Source organism: Natrix helvetica, assembly GCF_964273705.1.
Source record: "Natrix helvetica genome assembly, chromosome: 4".
NCBI lineage: Eukaryota > Metazoa > Chordata > Lepidosauria > Squamata > Natricidae > Natrix > Natrix helvetica.
Genome location: NC_138550.1, coordinates 49286498 through 49310678, shown reverse-complemented (window position 1 = coordinate 49310678; position 24181 = coordinate 49286498). Strand labels below are relative to the sequence as shown.

Genomic DNA, 24181 nt, shown 5'->3' with positions numbered 1-24181 from the left:
TAAACTTTCCGAAGTTTGGGTAACCAATCCCCGGTGAGCATGTGAAAACATGTAAATTTAACAATGTATAGGAGCTCTTTTACCGCTGTGAAGGCCCGGTCTTTCTTCTTTCCCCAGGTACACAGTGCCGTCTTTCCCAGGAGCCTTCTGTTGTAAAAAAATACTATAAAAGTCCTAAGAAGGCTTGGAACTCTGTCTTGTTCCTCGGGATGGGGGCATTTCTAATGGCATTTACTTTGCTGTCAGTGGGGTGGATGCCAGACCCATCTATGAGGTATCTCAGGAACTCTACCTGCCTCACACCAATTTTACATTTCTTTGGGTTTACTTTAAGTCCCTTCTCCTTGAACCTCCCCAAAGTCTCGCGCACACGTTCCATCAGCTGCTCTATGGAGTCCCCGAGATGAATATGTCATCAAAGTATGGCACCATCCCCAGCATTCCTTCCAGTAGCCACTCCATTAAACACTAAAACAGTCCTGGGGCTACATTGACTCCAAACTGTAGTCTGGTGCATTTGAAAGTCCCCCTGTGGGTCACAATCGTCTCTGCTTCTGTGGTGGCTTTGTCCACAGGCAATTGTTGGTATGCCTGGGCCAGGTCCAGTTTGGTGAATATTTTCCCGCTCCCTAGGGAATGCAACAGATGTTGCACAATTGGCACCAGGTAAGCGCTTTGCTGTAAGGCCTTATTCAGCGTATACTTGTAGTCTGAGCAGAGGTGGGCGGAACCATCTAGCTTCACGGGGATGACTATTGGGGTGTCCCATACCACATGGTCAGTCAGCATGAGGATTCCTTGGGCAATTAATTTGTCCAATTGCTCATCCACCTTGGGCCCTAGAGCAAAGGGGACACTTTGGGGTTTGAGCCTGATGGGGGTTACATGGGGGTCTAGGTTAAATGAAATGGGTTTCCCTGTATATTTACCTATGACCCTGTCCGCGGACTCTACCAGTAGCTGATCCAGGTCATGGGTTGAGATTTGATGCAGGCCCATGATGTCTAGCTCCAGGGGCTTGAACAATTCCACTCCCAATAGGGACGGTCGGTGGCTGGTGATGACCATGAGGGTTAGACAGCCCTGGAATTTGTGGAACACCACCTCGACCTCCATTCTTCCTAGGACTTGGATCCGGTTCCCCTGGTAGTCGTTGAGCTGGATGTTTGGTGGTTTGAGGAGCTTCTTGCTGGCTGTCAGGTTCAATTTCTTAATGGTCTGCCAGGACACGATCATAAAATATGATCCTGCATCCAGCTCCATCTTGCATGGTCTCCCTTCAATGGTCACCTTGGCATGGAACCTTTCCCCTTGGTAAGCGTCTGAGTGGCCCACAGTGGTGTGATGGATCTCCCTCTGGGCTTGGTACTGTTCCTCTCTCCACCTATTCTGTTGTTGGCTGGGTCGTGGGTTGTTGGGTCTTGGCTGGGACAGGATGGGCTGGGATGCTCTGCACGCCTTGGCAATGTGGCCTTTCCATTGGCATCTGTGGCAGATGACTTCCCAGAAACAGGACACCACTCTTGAATTGAATCCCATGCCGCCCGGGCAATGTGGCTGCCTTCCCTCTATCTCCTTTGCACTTTGTCTCCTGTCTGGGTATATGTGTTGGATGGTGTCAGCATCATCCCCTTCATCGTCCTACTCTGGAACTTCGGATGCCCAGTCGGGTTTCCTAAACGTTTGGTGTACCTCACTGGCTTTCCTTACATGCGCTACCAAGTTATCTGACAATTCAGCTGCCCGGGCTTCCTCAACCACGTCCTTGAATGAGACTCCCCTTCTGATTAGCAGTTTCTTTTGCAAGGAGAGGACTCTCATTCCAAGGATGATCTGGTCCTTCATAATTTCTTCTGGGTTGATGAATTCACACTGGCCATGAAATCATTCACCATCTCTCCTTCCCATTGGCGGCGGTGGTAAAACTCATTCTGGCTCACCATGTGGGCAGCGGATGGCACACAGTGGTCTTCCAGGGCAGGTTGTATGGTTGTCCATGTGACGGTCTCTAAGTCTGCTGGGGCAATCAACATCTGTGCCATCTTATATATTTTCGTTCCACAGTAAGTTAGGAATAATGCCAGCTTCCTATTGTCCGGCCAGTTCTGGTAGTTGTTGGTTTCCAGGAACATCTGTAATTGCCCCATGTACATGTGCCAGTTCCCCGTCTATGGGTTGAAGATCCCTGGTGCAGGGGATGCTTGCGATGCCATCTCATGCTGTGGTGTAGGGTCTTGGTCTTTGTGCGAAATGGCTGCATGTCCGACGAGGGTTCTCAGCTCCCTTTGTCCTTCGTCGCCAGTGTTAGATCGGTGAGAAGCAGCAGGCGAGAGGTGCAAGTGAGTTTCAGCACTTTTTTATTTCAAGAGTAAGTGACTGTGCTCTGTTGTCTGGTTTGACGGAGCTCACCTTTCAAGGAGCTCCAGCAGACCAGCAGGCCAATGACAGTTGCTTAAACTTCCCGGGGTTTGGGCAACCAATCCCTGGTCAGCATGTGAAAACATGTAAATTTAACAATGTACATCCATACGTAACAACTTAAATTAGTTTCCCTTTCCTTTTCCCTTTCATTCCATATGTTGGTGCTGCTATGAAATTGTCTTGAAACACAAAGCCTCATTTAATTACAAATAGAAGAGTCAGCTTCTACTGGCTCATCTGTCTGTTCTAAATATAGAATTATTAAAGTGGACACACACACTGTCATACATATGTCTTTCATACATATATGAAAGTGTGTGTGTGTGGTATCCAACCTTTGTCTTACTTGTGTGTTTGTTACATTTGAATTTAAAAGTCTACTTTTGGCTTTTGGAATTCTAAGATATACAAAGAGTGCATATGCCACTACAACTATAAGACATAAGAATTACAAGCTGAAAACCTACAGGTACAGAACTCATGTTGCAAAGAACTTTATCCACTTTATTAGACTCCTCAGATTTCAGGTAATATTGTTAGATATTGCCCCAATCATCTTAATTTGATATAGCCATGTAGAATCCAAATCTGAACAAATAAAGTAAGTTTATCAGCAAAATATGCAGCAAATGCTAGTCATTTACATTTAAATCTTCCTGCCCAACATTTTCCAATAGGAAGCGTTTTTTCTTTAACTGTTACTCCTGATGACTAATGGTTGATAAATACAATTTTTGACTACAGTTATCATTATAGTGTAGTCCCAAGAGGAGCTCTTATGTTCAGTCATATCCATTCTTGGTTTTTCAGACTGATATTCTAGATATTGCAACTTTGTCTCCAAGAATATGCCAGGATAGTCCCAGGATACTTGCGAGACCACCTACTGCCACCGGTAGCCTCCCACCATCCAGTACGATCCCACAGAGTTGGCCTCCTCAGGGTGCCGTTGGCCAGGCAGTGTCGGCTGGCAGGAGAGCCTTCTCTGTGGGAGCGCCTTCCCTTTGGAATGAGCTGCCCCCAGAGCTTCACATAATCCCCGACCTCCCTAAAAAGTTGGCTTTTTCAGCAAGCCGGCCTGGCCTGAATAGAATAAATTAAATTATTAATTTTAAATTGTTAATTTTAATTTAATCCTAAATTTGATTAAATTGTCAATTGAAGGTTATTGGATTTCCTATTTAATCTTTTTAAACTTTTGTTATATGTGTCTTTATGTTGTACGCCGCCCTGAGTCCTTTGGGAGAAGGGCGCCATATAAGTCCAATAAAACCAAACCAATCAAACCAAGGATCAGCGATTGCTAAGATCTATTTGGGAAAAAGTCATCTACAGTTTCCTTACTCCCACTGACTTCCAAACAACAAGGGGTCTAAAAACTCAAAGAGGAAATTCTGTTGGAGAGCAATATGATAAATGTAGCAGAAATAATCTTATCACCGTTGGGAAATATCGCACCAAATTATTTTAAGAGTTATACATTCTTTTGCAAAAAAAAATATACAAAGAAAATGGATGTGAAAATTGTAATTCATACAAAATATGGTTATGTATGCCTGCATATACAGTGTTAGAGTAGGGTATGTAACAGTATATACATGTGTATGAATTTATAGTTTTAGGGAGAAAAGTATGTCTTTAATATATACAGTATGTTTAAAGTATATATTTTAATTAACCTGTTCTGACCCAGCTTAAGAGAACCAAGAAAAAAACCCTCTTTATTTAACTACTGTGAATTCATGCCATTTCCACATAGAAAAGTCCAGGCAATAATCCTTCCAAGGGTTAACTGAAGTACAGACCTTATCAGTTCTTGGATAATTGCCAGGCCAGGAGCTTCCAGCCACAAAGCTGTAAATCAAACTCTCTCAGTCTCTGAGACATGAATCACAATGAGTAAATCTCCCTAAATCGAATGGTTGTTTCCTATGACACCCTCCCCTTTAGCTTCTATTTATTCCCCAGACAGGGAGGGGCCACTCAGTATCCACGTGTGCCTTTCTTTCTGAGTTGACTCCTGGTACTCAATTGTTCTCTTCTCCTGACAGCTCTGTGCAAATGCCCGTCTGTAACAGGCCCCAGTTTTTCTTCTTCCCCACTTATCTCCAACTCCGAAGGCAGCTGGAAAATGTCAGACAGCCCTGGATCTATCGCTGCTTCTGACGCAGAACATCCATCAGAGCCTTTCCCTGACTCCAGGACTGGCCCAGGTTCCTCCTGAACCTCTTCATTGTCCGAGTCTGCCGCCACCTCTGCCGGCAGCTGGCAGGCCACAACATAATCCTCTCTAATGTTGTACTATCACTTTGGTATGTATCTTTATTTGCTAATTAATAAGGACATTGATTTGAATTCAGGGACACCTACCCAACGCCTCATCAGCCGTAAGCTGCTTTCCTTCATCCATAGTCTGATACATACAATGACACTGAATTTTAGCAGCAAAAAGGATATACATTTTTGTAGCACAACTTTTTTTGCAAAAAAAAAAATAATAGAGAACATTTATCAATGTTTGCTTGTTTGTTTTAAGCACAAAATCTTACTGAAAAAAATTACCATGGCATTTTTGTTTTAGGATCAGAAAGGCCTCCCATTTGCTTCTACAGCTTTTGGTAACTAGCCACAGAACTGTTTAAATGTAAGTCCATAAATACAGGTAGTCCTCTACTTACTACAGTTTGTTTATTGTCTGTTCAAAGTTACAATAGCATTGAAACATGTGACTTATGACAGTTTTTCACACACAACTGTTGTGGCATCCCTGTGGTCGTATGATCAAAATTCAGATGTTTGGCATATGACTCATATTTATGACCATTGCAGTGTCTTGGGGTTAGGTGATCACCTTTTCTGATCTTCTGACAAACAAAGTCAATATGGAAGTCAGATTCACTTAACAATTGTGTTACTAATGTAACAACTGTAATGACTCACTTAACAACTGTGGCAAGAAAGATGATAAAATGGGGCACAATTCACTTAATATCTCACCTAACAACAGAAATGTTGGGCTCAATTATGGTTGTGTATCGAGGATTACCTGTACAACATAAACTGTAAAGTCCTTTGTTATCATTAAATTTAGAGGAAACAAAAAATCTAACGTACATTCAATATCAAGATACATGCTCTTTTGATGTCCTCCAATTCTACTTGCAGCTTCACAGTCATATCTCCCCGAATCTGTCAATGTCACATCTTTAATGTGTAGTGACGATCTTCCATATTGTCCTTTGACTTCTATTCGACCATCTGGACTCTATTTGTAGAAAAAAATATTGTTAAGATTAACAATTTTAGAATTATTACACGATATCTATTTTATAAATTATTTGTAATACACACATAATGCATAAACTAAGTATTAGTAAAAGGAAATCCTGTAGACATGGGAAAAAAAGATTTTCCCATTGGACTTAAATTATTCCCTAAAGTATTCAGACTTTTATCAACCTGACTATATGTAAAATATGCCCTTTGTTACATATTATGCTTATGATAATTTTGGTAGAATTGATTTTTACATGTGACACTATATGTATGCCTTGTATCACAAATTCATATGCTATCTACCAATATGCTTTATATGAAGTAATGATAGCATTTAATTATTTATATATACTTTATTATACAAATTAAAATAATATTTTTTGGTCAAATTTTTTTATTGATTTTAAAAGTTTTACAAGGGAAAAGGGGTTAAGAGGTTAGGGAACATTTTGACAGCTACATTGTGCAGAGGGGAGAGAAGCCCCCCCGGGTCTTGCAACTTTTACAAAAAGGAGAAATAAAAAACTATACACTTTTGCATAGATATTAGCAGTTTTAAGTTTACACAAAATCATCAATATGTTTCAATCATTTTACTTTTGTCACTTCCTTGAAAATACATTGTAAAAACATTTAGAATAGTGTTTCAATTCACTTTTGTGATCTGCGTCTTCTTATTGTCGCATCCTGCCCCCCCCCGTCCACTGGCAGAGCCTCAGCCCCTCCCTGCTTTGTTTCTTGTGTGACATCATCCCCCACGTCACATAATAATAATAATAATAATAATAATAATAATAATAATAATAATAATAATAATAATACTTTAATTAATAATAATACTTTAATTTATAGACCGCACCCTTTCCTAAACAGGACTCGGGGCGGTGTACAGTCATATTAAAAACAATGTGAATACAAAAATATAGATATACATAGATACATACATAGACGGAGGAGGTAGGATATGCACTGTACAATAATAAATTAAAATTCGAATAAAAATTAAAAATTACCCTTAAAAACTTCCCAAAATAAGATGTTTGCCAGGAGGTTGAAAGTGGGACTATAAATCAGCTAAGCCAGCTAATTGGAACAGGTGGGTCTTAAGTTTCTGTCGGAAGAAGTGGAGGTCGGTAGTAGTTCTAATATCGGGGGGGAGGTCATTCCAGATGGTTGGGCCCATCACAGAGAAGGCTCTACTCCTGGGCGCCGCCCATTGACACTGCTTAGTGGACGGTACCCGGAGGAGTCCCTCCCTGTGGGAGCGGATTGGTCGCAGGGATGTATGAGGTAAGAGAGCAGTATGTTTTTTCATAAAAGCCTCTGCTTCTGCAACTGTGTTAATTCTGATTCTACTGCTCTCCCCAAAAATCAACATGCCTTCTGGTAACAGCCATTTAAACCAAACCCCGTTATTATATATATATATATTTGCTAAGAAGGTATATTTCCTTCTCTTATCTCTTACTTTCTTTGGGATCTGCTTAAGAATGGTTATTTTTTTATCCTTATATTTTAATGGTCCTCCCCTTTGAGCTCCTAGAACCTCATCTCTCATGATTTTTCTAAGAAATTTAACATGAACTTCCCTTGGAACATTACGTGTTCTTGCATAGGCTGAATTAATCCTATAAATCAGGTCAATATCCCACCCAAGCTGTTGTTTATCTCTGTTAATATATTCTGCTAACATTGTGGTCATGATTTCTTTAAGATCTTCATTTTCGACTTCTGGTAAATTTTGAAACCTAAGAAAAAAAGACATCCTTTCAAATTCTGTTTTTATCACATGATTCTCAAATTCTGCGTTCCCCCTTTGGACTGCCTCCAGGTCGCTCCTCATCCCAGCCGCACCCTCCTCCAGTACACCTATCCTCTGCTCATTCTGTGTAGTTTTTTGTTGCGTCTCTCTGAGCTGGTCATTTAAGTCCTGCAGCTGTTTTTTCATTTCGTCCTGTCCCTTTAAGAGAGCCTGAAGCATCTGCTGAGTAGACAAGTCCTTTGAGCTTTCTTCAGGGGCTTTAGGTTGTAAAAAAGATCCCAGTTGTGACTGATGGGCAATGGGGCTGGACGTAGAAGATGTGGGGGCCAATGAGGCCTTTCCAGGTGGTAATCTTTTCGGACCCATCATGAAGCTCGGAGATAGTTATTGTCCTATACAGAGAATGGTGTCCGTGGGAAAGCACAGCCGGTAGAACAGGCAAATCCAAAGGAGAATAAGTCGTTTAGTTCAAGACCAAAGCAGATGGGTGGAGCAAAATATTCCAAATCCAGGGAAAAAAACCTGTTTGAAGAGGCTCCTGAAGGTCTCTGGGGTGGAAATTAATTCAAGGCAACAAAGTTTTTCAAGGGAGGAGTCTCATGCACAAAGACAAAGAAGAAAGAGGAAGTGAGCCATCTTGGCTCAGCCAGCACCGCTGGTCAGGAAACAACAAAGTCAGAATTCCCATGGATAATTAGAGAAGAATCAGTTCAACCATCCTTTCTCTCATAGTTGTAGTCAGAAGAGGAAAAAAAAGGTTTTTTCCTCATTAATTAAGGGAAGTGAAAGTATTTTAAACTTTTTAAAAAAACTTTCTCTCTCTCCCTTGCGAGGGAGAGATTTTCCAAATGCCGCTTTTCTGAGGGGGGTGGAAACTCCCTCCCCCCTCCAATTTTGACTCTTCCACTGTTTGAAACAAAGTCCAAGAAAAAACTGCAAGTCAGTCAATAAGGTGTTAAACTGTAAAAGACCCGGGGAGAGCCCCCACCTCACTGCACTTCAGCTGTTGCATTCAAATTAATCGCTTCCTTCCTGGCTGCGCTCAGCGAAGCGCGTGTTGGCATTCCGCGCGCTCCCTATGCTCCACGGCTCCTGGGGCAAAGCTGGAAACCCACCGCCACCGCTCCAGGGGGTCCCAGCAAGCCGCCCCTATGGCAGGGCGCCACTCTAAGGCACCCTGTGCTCCCCTAGGATTCAGGGGGGCCCACCAAAGCAGCGAGAAGGCAGACACACACGTCTGTCGCCTTTGGCCACCGGAAGTGATCTCGATCTTACCCAAAATAATATTTTATTAAAGAACACTTTTCTAATTATATATCATAGAATACTTGGTATTATTTTTTAAAAGTCTTGTAGATTCAAGGTGCTGGTTGTCACCTTTAAAGCCCTTCATGGTTTGGGACCAAGTTATCTGAGGGACAGTCTCTTGCCAGTCACATCTACCTGACCCATCACGGTGAGGAGGCAGGGAAGGTTGCAGGTCCCATCCCTGAGGGGGGTGGGATACCTGGTGGGACCCAGAAGAAGGGCCTTCTCAGTGGTGACTCCCTCTCTCTGGAACATCATTGCCACAGACATTAGAATGGACCCCACTCTAATACTCTTCTGGAAGGCGCTGAAGATCTGTTTCTGCCAGCGAGCCTGGAGAACCCAGAGCGGAATGGGGCCCATTAAATGGCTCGGGTGATCTGATGTCACCGGGGCGGGGTTTGGGAGGTGGGGGATGATTTTGTTATATTGTACTATATAAATTTATTTGATCCTTTTTGTTAGTTTTTATTGTTTTAAATGTGGTTTTTTTTATTCTGTAAGCCACCTTGAGTTGCCATGGGTGAACAGGCAGCAATATAAATTCAATAAATAAATAAATAAATAAATAAATAAATAAATAAATAAATAAATAAATAAATAAATAAATAGAGATAGATAGATAGATAGATAGATAGATAGATAGATAGATAGATAGATAGATAGATAGATAGATAGATAGATAGATGATAGATAGATAAAAATGAATGAATAAATAAATAAATAATAAATAAATAAATAAATAAATAAATAAATAAAATTACAAGGCATTCACAAATGTAATTAGTATGTCTTCATACAGAGTCAATATTAGACATTTTTTAAACAGAAATTGTTCTGTACATTTGAATATATTTACTATATGTAGTTAGAAATCCACTACCACAAGAACTATTGTCTATATATTATTCCTTGGGATATTAAGGATAAAGCTTTAACAAATTACAATTATAGAACTGATTGGTCCAAGAGCAATTAACCTGGTTATTAATATTGTATTTTTTTAAAAAAATGTATATTTATCTACATCATCAGCTTTATAGACTGAAAACATTTACCATAAAAGTAATTTGGTCAAGTTAATTCCATTACAGGTAGTCCTCACTTAAAAACTTCAGGGATAGGCAACTCCATCACTAAGCAGAATGGTCATTAAATGAGAATTCATATGATCATGACAGACTTACAACCTCAGTTCTGCTGTGGACAATAAGTGAAACATCATGTGATCCCAGCTTGGTATAATTAAGGTCCAAAACCCATTGTTTACTTAGGTTTGAAATGAAACAAAATCCAGAAAGAGTAAACACTGTAAGGTTGTTATTAATACAATAATACAATACAATAGCAGAGTTGGAAGGGACATTGGAGGTCTTCTAGTCCAACCCCCTGCCTAGGCAGGAAACCCTATACCATTCCAGACAAATGGCTAGCCAACATCTTGTTAAAGACTTCCAGTGTTGGGGCATTCACAACTTCTGGAGGCAAGCTGTTCCATTGATTAATTGTTCTAACTGTTAGGAAATTTCTTCTCAGTTCTAAGTTGCTTTTCTCCTTATTAGTTTCCGCCCATTGTTCCTTGTTCAACCCTTAGATGCCTTGGAGAATAGTTTGAGTCCCTCTTCTTTGTTATCATGTCTCCCCTAGTCCTTCTTTTCATTAAACTAGACATACTCAGTTCCTGCAACCGTTCTTCATATGTTTTAGTCTCCAGTCCCCTAACCATCTTTGTTGCTTTTCTCTGCACTCTTTCTAGAGTCTCCACATCTTTTCTACACTGTGGCAACCAAAACTGAATGCAGAATTCCAAGTGTGGCCTTACCAAGGCATTATAAAGTGGTATTAACACTTCATGTGATCTTGATTCTATTCCTCTGTTTATGTAGCCTAGAACTGTGTTGGCTTTTTAGGCAGCTGCTGCACACTGCTGGCTCATATTTAAATGGTTGTCCACTAGGACTTCAAGATCCCTCTCACAGTTACTACTATTGAGCAAGGTGCCACCTATACTGTGCATTTCTTTTTTCTTGCCTAAATGTAGAACCTTACTCTTTTCACCATTGAATTTCATTTTATTATATAGTGCCCAATGTTCAAGTTTGTCAAGATCCTTCTGTAACTTAAGCCTGTCTTCTGGAATGTGGCTATTCCTGCCAGCTTGGTGTCATCTGCAAATTTTATGAGTTTCCCATTTATTTCCTCATCCAAATAATTGATAAAGATGTTGAAGAGTATTGGGCCTAAAACAGAGCCTGGGGGTACTGTACTGCATACTTCCCTCCATGTAGATGAGTTCCATTGAGGACTACATGTTGAGTGCGGTTGGTCAGCAACTTACGAATCCATCTTGTGGTGATGCTGTCTAACCCACATTCTACTTTATCTAGTAGTAGCTATCAAATGCCTTACTGAAGTGCAAGTAAACTATATCCACGGCATTCCTCTGGTCCACTAATTTTGTCACTTTGTCAAATAATGCAATAAGATTAGTCTAACATGATCTGTGTTTGACAAACACGTGTTGGTTTTGGCTATTACTTTGTTTACTTCTAGGTGTTCACTAATTCGTTGCTTGATTATCTTTTCCAGAATCTTTCCTGGTATTGAGGTCAGACTGATAGGTCTATAGTTTCGTGGATCTATTTTTTTCCCTTTTTTGAAGATGGGAACCACATCAGCTCTTTTCCAATCCTCTGGCAGTTCCCCAGTGCTCCAGGATCTCTGAAAGATATAGTTCAGTGGTTCTGAGATCTCATCTGCCAGTTCCTTCAGAACCCTGGGGTGTAATCTGTCCGGTCCTGGTGATTTGAACTCATCTAGGGTAGACAGGTGCTCATTAATTGCTCTTTCTCTCCCCTCATTTTAGAAACTACAGTGAATAATCCCACTGATCTATGCACTTCCCTGTCATTCTAGCATCTTCTCTTGCTTCCCTGTTTTTCATTAATGGCCAATGTTGTTGTTGTTTTTTGCTAACCTTTAAACCATTTCTTTCTAGAACAAAATGTCCCATTCTATTCTATGTACAGATTAAGCTGCCTGAAAGATTCAGGCACAGAGCAACTTGAAACCAGCTAGTCAATACACAAAACAATTTATACACATAAAATTCTGAACATCCCTATGTAGAAAAAGACAAATATATAAAACTTTGATAGACTGACTACATAATAATAGTTAATGCAATTTTATAAGCACTGTAATTAAAGTATAGAATCAGTTCTACAATTGATTATCTGCCATCAGGTCAGTGTCAACTCTTAGTAACTTACAATACCTTCCAGAAAACCACTTTACATATTTATAGCTCAAAGTATTAACAAACATGCTCTATTATCATCTATGGCATATTAATACATTGAATGCAATTATTATTTTGGTTTCTCTACACATTTTCTTAACAAATGTAATATCTATTGTCAAGTAATTTTAGATTCCAGTCTTTAAACATGGATATCAATAGCATTCTTCTACTGCAATGTATCAAATTTGTAAGAATAAAATAATTTTCTACATAAGTATATTCAAATTAAAAATATTGGCAACCAAAGATCCCTTTGTCCAGTCCCTTATATTAATGGGCATTTTTGCAAAAGAGCCTTGCTAGTTGGTTTCATTCAAAAGAAGTTGTAACTATGGAATCTATTCATTTTATTAAAACATCTAATTCTGGAAGAATCCTCTTTTATCATTGCACAGTTATTTCTGCTGTGATCTCAATACTGGCAATAATATCTATAAATGAATTTCCAAAATTGTTGTTCTGTTTTTATACTACCTATATTTCCTAAAATAAATTAATGCATTATAAGAAAACATTATCTGGAAAAGGTTATTAGTGCCTTCACAATAGTATTAGTGGGCAATCAGAACATAGAAATATATGGATTGCCCACCACTAATCAACAGCAAAGACATAGAAAATTCTTTTTTGATCTCTAGTGGTTTTCTGGATTTTACCACTTTAGTATAGGTGGCAGAGAGAGACTGATAAATAACAAATAATACATACATTTAGAAGAACAGAAAATATAGACTCTATCTTCTTTCAGTGTTTTAGTCAAAATTTCTGACCCCAATCAGAAAAGTCACTTCCTTCCAGTATAGTAATTTTAGATTTTTCCCCCCATCTCAGTAATAACTTCAATTGAAAATGCATTCTTACATTTTTCTACTTCTAGTCTATTGAAATATACATAATTTTTAACTCAATCAAAGTGATGAATGTCCTTCCGTCATCATATATGGTTGTTCAGTAGGCAGATTTTTCATTTTCACTGCAACATAAGAATAGCTCAAGAAGTAATTCTTTTTTCCGTCTGCTTTGATATAATATTCCCTGCAGATTTCAGTGGATATCAATTAGATTCTACTGGTAACCCTATTATATAGTCCACCAATAAGAATCTGAGGAAACTATATTATTCCTGACCAAGAACAAAATTATTTCAACAGAAACAACATTTATGTATTTGATTTACTCATGAGAAACAACAAGTAAAAGATGCTAGTATTCAATTTTTACTTTCTAAAGACTTTCTTTACACATTTGTCATAACATTTTCAAATGCACTTCTTTTGGCTTAGATCTAGAGAATGCCATGTGTCACCAGCCATAATGACAGGAAATAAATTTATATTATGTACAATACTGCCATTTCTCAAATGTAAGTTGCCCATCGTAAGATTGGTAGCCTTGTGGTACATATAACATCCACCAAATAAATATTCATTAACAAAAGTAAAATAATTTAATATCTGAAAAGTTGCTATTAAATATAGATGGTAGGAAAGCCAAAGCAATATGACGCCTTAGATAAAAATATACGTTTTTATCACTGGTACTATTTAGTACAACCGCTCTTTCCACAAAAACTATCAGAACTATCTCTGGAAGTCAAGTAAATATTACACTTATGCATTCAGGAGTATTTGTATCACTGGATTTCAAAATAAAATTGAATCCTTAATGAAGTATGTTGCCATTGTCTTTGTAATCTATCAGTTTGTCAAGGAATACACTACTTGATGAATTAGTACCCATGGGACAGATGAATAAATAAGTACTGTTTACTTATAAGTCACTCAGGTTTCAATATCATACAGAAGGACTTTCACCTTGAACAATGAGCTAGTTCTTCGGTAGCAGAAAAGCAATGGAAGCAGAAAATGCTATCTGAACTGGAGGCATTATTAAAATTCCAGCGGTTGTAACAATTGGTCAAGATTTCCTAGGATGAAAAGCTACCTTTGATGAGTAAGGGCTGTCATTCACAACAGCCACAAATGTAGAGAAGCTGATGGAAGCTTCCTTCTGGGATATGGATGAAACATTCACAATATTCCCCAACATTCTTCAGGTAAATGCATTCTATCCATGCACCTGTTGGAAACAGCAGAAAATTCCAGAGTATTGCCACGTGTATATTCCTTATTGTCTACTGATTCAGTCATGTTAAACTTCACCTTGTATTCGAAGCATGTGGCTATGTTTTCAATGGAACACCTTGAATGAAATCTACTTAATTTCTCACATAAATACAAATTATTGTAACATTTTATAATTTTCTAAATGAGCTGGTATAATTTCCAGTCCATAGAGAAAACAATTATTTGTTGTAATCCGTTTAAGAAGTATATAATATTAAATCATTACAAAAAGATTGTTTAATTGTTTAATTGCTTTGGCTTTCTGTCCATCTTTATAACTAGCAGTTAATGTCAAAGATTGGAAAATGGGAATGATTTTTTTGGATGCACCCAAAATTACTTAATAATTATCCATTATACACCAATACAATAATACATTTTTAAGAATGTAAGATATGATTTAAGAAATGGTAGCAATATGAGATATGATTAATTACTACTTTATGCTGGTGTTTTCATGCAATATATTTTGGTAGGTTATACAAAGAGGTGACACAGGGCATTGTACATACCAAAACCAATATTATTTCTTCTGTTCTTGTAAGAGGCAGGATTGGTGCACCTGTAATTATAGGAAGGTAAAAAAAGGGGGAGGAAATGAAGCTAAGGGACACTTTAAATACTTTTAATAATAAATTAGCCTAGAAACAAATTTGTCTAGAAATGTTTGAATAATATAAACTATCAATACTATTTCTCTTGAGTAACAACTAGCCAAAAAACAAGATTGAAAAAATGCTGTTATTCAATGTAAATGTTTAAATTCTAGCCAGAAGAAAAAAATGAATTGTTTTCAGGTCATTACCTGAATCAGTGGGACACACATTTTTCCACTATAGAAGTTACATACATTGTCTATAAGAATCCATGATATTTTGTTTGGGAGGAAAAGAAACAGAATCCCATTCTGCTCCTCATTTTCCCTTCTCTTAACTTAGCAATTTCACAACACTACAAGTAACGTTTTTCGATCACTCCGGACAGTGCCTTTTTATCCATTGTTATTGTTCTAATTTTGAAAGTTTCAAACTATATAACCTGTACATGGATATTATCAAAATATCTCTAAGAAAACCATCTTTAACTTTTTACCACCTCAGAATGTTGTATTGCACATTATTCTCATGGCTTCATTAATCATAAAGCAATCCACAGCATGGTTCTTTCAAATTCATATGTAGCATTGAAATATTTTGAGCAAACTGCTAATTATTTCTAAAAGAGATCATAATGTTTATTTTTGCCTTACATATTTGAGCAGAGTTATCAAACCATATTGTCATGTACAGAAGCTCTCAAAAGAACCGGAAGTAATGAATAATTTCTACAGACAATTTTTAAAAAAGAACTCGATCTTTTTTCAACAGATTCTTTATAGATATAATGAAAAGAACAAAGTGCTCCTTAAAACTGTATACTAATCTAAAGTGTGAGAGAGTCAGTTTAGTGTAGTGTAGCGTAGGCATCAGGCTAAAAACCATGAGACTGTGAGTTCTAGTATCATCTTAGGCAAAAGCCAGCTGCGTGACATTGGACAAGTCAATTTTTCTCACCCATAGGAAAGAGGCAATGTCACATCTCGGGACGGGGGCCTTGCCAATAAAGTTGCAAGGACTTGTCAAGAATTCAACATGATTGAACATAAGAAAAAGGAGAGAGAGAAGGGGGGAACTTATGACACAATAGCAGATATTATGTTACTTTCTAAAACACCAGTACATGTAATCATTTAAGACACTATGAAGAACTATGAAATTTTAGAATATGAGCTAGCTAGCCATTACAAAATTGTTTCTTTAATTCTATTTTGTGTATCTTGTATTTCCTAAATATATCTTTGTATCACACCTCAATGAGTGACCTCATCTAGTAACACTGGAGCTGCTAAAAATAACAGCTGCAATGTAAAGCATTTTAATACAGAATTATTTCTATTTATACTTTCAGTAGATATCCACTCTTCAAAGGTAAAGTATGTTACCTTGTTTGTATGTATGTAGGTATTTTTAATCAACACTTAGTTTTTGTTTGCCCATTTTGCATAGGCAAGAACCGTCTCCCAAGCAAAAGGTGCTGAAGCATTTTTAAGTCCAGAACTATAAGATAATATTCAGAAGGCAGGCAGGGACCTTCCTAATTTACTGAACTAGAAAGAGAAGTCTGAGATAAAATCAACCTTTTAAGGTTCTGCTAGTATAGCTAACCTCAAAAATAGTTTTAGCTTTTCTATGGAGTTAATTTTCCAGTCTAATCTACCTAGGGCTGATATATAAAGTCAAGAATCATTTTAGTCTATTTTGTGTTGGTCAGACTTTATTTTAAATACAACATTTATTTTAAATACTCTGGTCAGCTAAGGCAACCAGATAGTCTCCAATTGGAAGAAGTTTAGTGGCAAGTCATAATAGTAAAGTGTCCAGAAGGCCAACTTTTGAGAAAAAACTTAAAGGATATAATATGTTTAGTTTACAGTAGAGATAACTAGGTTAAGATCTGAGAACCGTGGTCACATATATGAAGGGTATAGATACATTTTTAATTGCCCAGGGGGACAGGACTACATTCAGTTGCCAGAGTGGAAAGAAAGAGACCCTGACCAGACTGCCTTATGAAGTAGTATGTTCTCATTTGTTGGTATTAGCTTTTTGAGGTAACCTGAATCAAGAAATATACCACACAAGGGTATTGGAACTCTACTTTATTATCATGGGTATAATTGCAAATCTTGAAAATCAGACAAGATTTCCCTTTCAATTCTCGTATATGAAAGAGAATCAAGCAGGACAACCTTGTATTTTCTCACACCTTCCTATTTATCACAGCCCAGCTGATATTTGTGTAACAGTCTTAGCAATTCTTCTTCAAAGTTATCTACATATTCCTATATAACTCTATACATTCTAAATGTGCCAGTTGAGCCAAAATATTGCATAACTGCTTAATATTTGATATTTTAGAATTTAGTGTTTTCATGGCTGCTTAGACAATTACTTTTCTATATTCCACTCTGTCCTAGACCATAATTGTTCATGTAAAATGCTGAATGGGTGAGTGATTTAAACCAAAACTCTCTCAATTTAGTTTAATAGGCTTGGATGTAACATTATGTTAATGGTATGCCTCATAAAATGAAGAAGATAACTCCTTCTCAGTCATTTCAAGCCAAGAACTACTCTCCAGCTGGTGAGGGAGAAAAATAGAATAAGATTACATACACTATTGAAGCTGAGACACATTACTGAAATCTTGGCTAGAGACGAAGGAGTGATAGCTCTCTTCCCAAGTGATGATTAGACAGTGCTTAGAGATATGTTGGTTGCTTTACAGAATATTGAAAAAAAATATTTATTTACTGTTTAAAATAATAATATATTTTCACAGTTATACCACCATTGATAGATTCCAAAGAACGGAAAAGGTGATAAAGAAAGTATTAAAACCTATAATACAATTAATGATTTTAATTTTATATAAATTTCTCAAAACTAAGTGAAAACATTGGACCTTGTTCAAATAAGAGAATGAGCTCATTTCTGGAATGAATTTGGCATAATAGAGCATATACAAAGGATTCAGGATATTATTGTACATTGCAGTGAATACCAACTATCACTTTGCCTGGCATTTATTGACTTTCAAACAGATTTGACTCTGCTAAATTGAGTGTTATAACTGAAGCTCTAAGCTTTAAGTGTGAAAGAATCCAAGATTAACATACATAAATGCTACAGCTACCACATACGTAAATAAAAAGATTGCCTCCATTAATATAAAAAAGAAATTCAATGTTTATCAAAAATATTATTAGCAAGTTTGCAGACATATTCAAACAGCTGAACTGGTCCAAAGCAGTAATAAAGATCAACCAATTATGTTTGCCCAACATTGTTCTTTTCACCAACAATTTGAAAACCTTCAAAGATGAATAATCTTCAAAGATATATAAAAATGACAATGACAAGTTTTCAGACTTGAAAATGAACTTGAAGAAGAAACAAATCATGTTTGTTTATGAGTACCAAACAAACTCAACAGCTATACCATACCTAACATGCATTAAAAGATTACCATGGAGACTAATATCATTCTGAATGAAATTTACAAATTATTAATCAAGTAAAAAATAAGAGTAATTGGGATTTCCTAGTGAATTGATTTTAATGCAATACCAAGCAAAAAACAAAAGTAATGAAAATAATAAAAGTAAATCAATAAACGTAATAAAATATGACCAACCAAAAAGTTATACTAAATACAACACCATAACAGAATACCAATAAAAGAAACTAATGGATAAATAATGCTGACCTTCATAAAAATTGCTAGGACCTAGGAAGATTAAATATGATTTCACATTTATTGTCAAAAATATACCTAGTCTCTTTCCTTGAATCACCATATGTGTAGTCAGGTTATAGTCTAACCATTTATATAATAATTATGAATGAGCAATATGGTGGCCTAGTGGTAAAAACGCTTGCCTCCCACTCAGAACTTGAGAGTTCATTTTTATATAGTGTAAGATGTTTCTCTTCTAGAGCACAAAGAAAAAAATATCTGCTGTGATCTCCATGTTGCATCAAGAAAGGCATCTGACAATTCTCAGCTCCATCCAGTTGACCTGACTCTACCTGACTTAAGGAATAACAGGATTGTAAAAAGGGAGTTTTAGGTATGTTATGAATCACCTGTTAAACAAACGAAACAACTGTAACATCACCTTATAGTAAAACTGAAATTGCTCTTTCTTCCACAACTAAAAGATGAATATTTTAGATAACATTGACTGCCCAAACTCCATGAATAGAGTGTTTTTTTTAAAATGAAGAGTTAAAATAAAACTGCTTTGAGGGAATTGGAGTGTGATATGACAAATATCCTGAGGAAAGCATCTAAGTCTAAAATAGTTGCTCATATGAAGCCTTTCCATAAACATTAAAATTTATAATAGCTCCACTACCACTTTAGCACCTAATTCAAATATGATCAATTGAGTCAAAGATAAAAGTGAAAAAATTGAAATGCACCTATAAAAAAACCAAAGATAATGACAACCGCAGAGAACACACAGGTCAGGGTGCAGATCAGCAATGAGTAAGGTGACCAACCGTCCTCCTTTAGGGAGGACAGTCCTTCTTTTGTAAGTTCTGTCCTCCCTCGAAAAGTGTCCTCCTACATGTCCTCCTTTTTGATATTTGAAGGCTAATCTGTTGCGCGTTATGTGATGTATTTTATTAAACAGTTTTTAATGGTGTTTTTTTTTACTTCATCGCAAGTATATTGAACAGATATTGAATCTTGTGTTGAATTTTTATCTAAAGAAATGCTAGACATTAAAATAGACGACAATTGTCTCTTTGAATAAATTAGAAGACTGAATGTATATTTAAATTCTGAAAAATTAATACAATGGGAAAATCAACATGTTGAAATTGATAAAAGATGGGTGGATATTTTCAGCCATTTCAAAAATGAACATATTCCATGTGAACATGTATTTATACTTGTTCAATTTATGTTGTGCTGCCCTGGAACTAATGCAGCAGTTGAAAGAGTTTTTTTCAATTGCCAATGATTTTTCGACAAGTGAGAAATCGAGATTGAATGTTGATACTCTAGCTGCAGCACTTGCCGTAAAATTCAATATGAAGGATATTTCTTGTTCAGATATTTCCAATATATTGTTAGAAGATGATACATTGACAAAAAATATTAATTCAATGGAAAAGTACTCATTTAAATAATAATTAACAGGCATGTAAGCATAATTACAATATTAAATGTTGCAAATGTTTTTATTATGCATATATCATATTTTAGTGTATTATTGTTGCAATGAATAAAATATTTCTTTTATTTACGATATATTTTTTCCAATTTATTTGTCCTCCTTTTCGTTGTAAAAAAGTTGGTCACCTTAGCAATGAGACCATTGAAACAATACAGGAATTCAACTTCCTTGGTCCTAAAATTGACCAATGGGGTGACTAAAGCACTGAGATCAAAAGGCACATAACATTTGGAAGAACTGTAATGTCTGGCATCAATAACCAAATACAGATTAGTCAACAATAATCCAATTGCTATTTATGACTGTGAAACTTAGACTCTGAAAAAGGATATAGGAGGAGGGTGGGCATCTTAAAATTGTGGTGCTGGACACAACTATTATGCATCTCATAATAGTTTGCAAAGCAGGAAATCCTAGACAAAGTCCTAGACCAAAAATATCACTCAAACCCAAGATTGTCAAGCAAAGCCTATCATGTTTTGGCCACGTCATGCAAGCCAAGTCACTCAAAAAGTCAATCATGTTGGGAGTGATCGGTTGAAAAAGGAGAAAGGGTCACCTTAGTACCTGTTGGCTTGACACAGGGATGATAAAGGAGGATCCGAAGGAGGCAGAAGGATATGGAAAGTGCTGGTCCAGAGAGTGGCCAAGGGCCAGATACAACTGAATGGCTAACAATGAAACATTGGTCAAATGTTGAATGACCTATCTTCCCATGCACACACATGCACACGCACACACACACAAACACACACACTATTACCTTTGTATTCTATCCAAAGATACATTAACATAAATAATTGTGCATTGCCCATTAATGCATAACTTAGAAAATATATGTTCAGTTGGAAATGTCTATCTGTTGAACATTATTATTGTGAAAATAATGACTGCATGTTGACCACTGACTGTAGAGAGAAAGGCCAAATTGTTTTTATTTAAAAGGTCTGGCAAAACGGCAGCTTCCTGTGCATGTTTTCCTTTTAAAGTTCATGATAAATAAAATCTTCACATAATACTTTTCTGGATCACATTTTCTAAATGTGATCTTTAATTTCTGCTTCAGATATGGGAGATCTGTTAGTGTAAAGTCCCAAAATAACTTTTCATTAAAGCTTATTGTAAAATTAGTTTGGAAACCATTTTTATCAGGACTGCTGAATTTTTACATGCCAATTACAATGCTTTAGTAAAAAAAAAAATAACTACTTGCCAAAATGCTATAAGATTATTTAAATCAGTGAATTACAATAGTAATCAAATATTATTCAATTTTTAAAAAGAGTTTTAAGGGAAAAAATTATGTTTATAAGGAAGAAATGCAAGTAGGTTAAGAAGTTTCACAAAATAATTTGGCAACTTCAGTGCAATCTCCCCTGAAGCTAGACTTCAATTTATTGCATATTGACTACACTTAGCAGCATAAAGATTGTGTAAAAGATTTTGAAGTGACCTGGAAATGTGCTGAAACTTCAGAACATTTGTGACAGAGGTTCTGATTGTAAATTTATATAGAAGTATTTATATTATTGAATAAATGTTGCCTTGTTTACGTTTCATTGGCTTGTGTGAGTGCCATCCACAAAATGCCAAACCTTCTGTTATATTTGTCAACTAATTTCTCATTAGATGAAATGTTTTAGATATTTATTTCTAATGATAAGGAAACTGTAATGAAATAATTATGGAAACTGTGGTTTTTATATTTACCTATCTAGTTGCTAGATTTTAGTAGGGATGCTTTGTGTCTCATCATACTATTATTTCTTAATTAATCAGCATTCTCTATGGCTCCCCACATTTTTCTAACATATTATCAAATATATATATATATATATATATATATATATATATATATATATATATATATATATATATATATATATATATATATATATATATATATATATATATATATATATATATATATATATATATATATATATATATATATATATATATATATATATATATATATATATATATATATATATATATATATATATATATATATATATATATATATGGATGCTGGTCTTGTTGTATTTGGGTCTTTTCCTGTGTAAGATTGAGATTGTCTTGGCAACATTTCAGCAAGGTCTCACTCGCCATCTTCAGGCTGGGTTTTTGGTTTAAAGTGTGATCAGAGCTGCCATCTTTCTATACATCTTGGTGGGGGGTGTGTGGAGTGCTGGCTTTGTTTCAGTAAGTGTAATGATTGGTCGTGTGGTTGTATCATGATTGGTAGATTGGTGCTGATTGGTGCTGGCTGTGTGTCTATTGTTGTTTTTTGTTGTAACAACCTGGGTGGTGGGTGGGGCTCGTTTGTTGACTACGGCTGGTTTCCAGATGTCTGGTAGGTGGGAGATATCATCATGTTTATTCATGTTGTGGGGGTGTTTCTCTATTTCCACAGCTTCCATAATTATTCTCTTGTTAAAGTGTTCTGTTTTAGAGATTAACCTGGTTCCTTCAAAATTAATTTCATGTCCTGTAGCTTTAAGATGCTGGAAAAGGGGGGAAGTTTTTTCTTTTTTTCTTACTGCGTTCTTGTGTTCTGCGATGTGTGCATTTATTCTCCTGTTCGTTTGTCCTATGTATGTTGTAGGGCAGATTTTGCATGGTATTTCGTAAACTCCTTTGTTTTCTAGCTGGATTTTGTCTTTGGGGTTTCTTAAGATGTTGGCCATTTTTTGGTCAGTGTTGAAGGCTGTCTTGATATTGTGTTTGTGGAGAATTTTGCTGATTTTATCTGTGGTGCCTTTGATGTAAGGAAGGAGGGCAATGCCATTGTCCTGTTCTGAGTCATTGTACGTGTGAGGTGATAGATTCTGCATAGGATTGGAGTTGTTTGGCGAGGAATTTGGCAAGATTCTGTAGAGGTGAGCCTATGGAGCTGACAATGGGTCTGAGTGCTGTTCCTTCTTTGTGTATCTTGGGGAGGCCATAGAGTTTGGGGCATCTGGAAGACTTCTCTCTGGGGATGATTCTTTGCTGGATCTCTTCACTGATGGGAGAGGCTTTTATTTTGGATTTGGTGGTTTTTTCCAGGTAGATGGTGGGATCTGTGTTTAGAGGATATAAGTGGGGTCTTGAAGTAGGTTGGATAGTTTGGCTTGGTAGTCAGACATGTTCATCACCATTGTGGCGTTACCTGAACTGAATAACGCATTCTCACAAACATATTAATCTCCAACGGATTCCAAAGAAAAACAATTACCAACCTAATCCAAATGGAGACTTCAAGACAGCCTTCAACACTGACCAAAAAATAGCCAACATCTTAAGAAACCCCAAAGACAAAATCCAGCTAGAAAACCAAGGAGTCTACGAAATACCATGCAAAATCTGCCCTGCAACATACATAGGACAAACGAACAGGAGAATAAATGCACACATCGCAGAGCACAAGAACGCAGTAAGAAAAAAAGAAAAAAACTTCCTCCCTTTTCCAGCACCTTAAAGCTACAGGACATGAAATTAATTTTGAAGGAACCAGGTTAATCTTCAAAACAGAACACTTTAACAAGAGAATAAGTATGGAAGCTATCGAAATAGAGAAACACCCCCACAACAAGAATAAACATGACGATACCTCCCACCTACCAGACATCTGAAAACCAGCAGTAGTCAACAAACAAGCCCCACCCACCACCCAGGCCATTTCAACATGAAACAACAATAGACACACAGCCAGCACCAATCAGCACCAATCTACCAATCATGATACAACCACACGACCAATCATTACACTTACTGAAACAAAGCCAGCACTCCACACACACACACCAAGATGTATAGAAAGATGGCAGCTCTGATCACACCTTAAGCCTAAAACCCAGCCTGAAGATGGCGAGTGAGACCTCGCTGAAACGTTGCCCAGACAATGTCAATCTTACATGGGAAAAGACCCAAATACAACAAGACTAGCATACACACACACACACACAGACACACACCAGTGGTGGGTTTCAAATTTTTTTAGAACCTCTTCTGTAAGTGTGGCCTGCTTTGTGGGAGTGGCTTGGCGCTTAGCAACCAAAATGTTGGCTCAGAAACTCTGGCATTTGAAGCACGCAAGTCTTAAAGCTGTCAAGTTACAAGACCCTTGCACCTCTAACCCTTTAGAAAAAAACCCAGCGGTGTTCAAACTTGACAGCTTTAAATCTTGTGGACTTCAACTCCCAGAATTC

The 24181-nt window shown here is 36.9% G+C and overlaps 1 protein-coding gene across 3 annotated transcripts in view; it reads right to left on the bottom strand.

The window, feature by feature from the left end:
- NCAM2 (neural cell adhesion molecule 2) overlaps nt 1–24181 on the bottom strand; it is a 149999-nt gene that overhangs the window by 37253 nt on the left and 88565 nt on the right. For all 3 annotated transcript variants that reach the window (XM_081952621.1, XM_081952619.1, XM_081952620.1), the window contains exon 9: nt 5536–5686. In XM_081952621.1, the coding sequence (XP_081808747.1) occupies nt 5536–5686 (151 nt within the window). The remainder of the gene's footprint in view (nt 1–5535; nt 5687–24181) is intronic.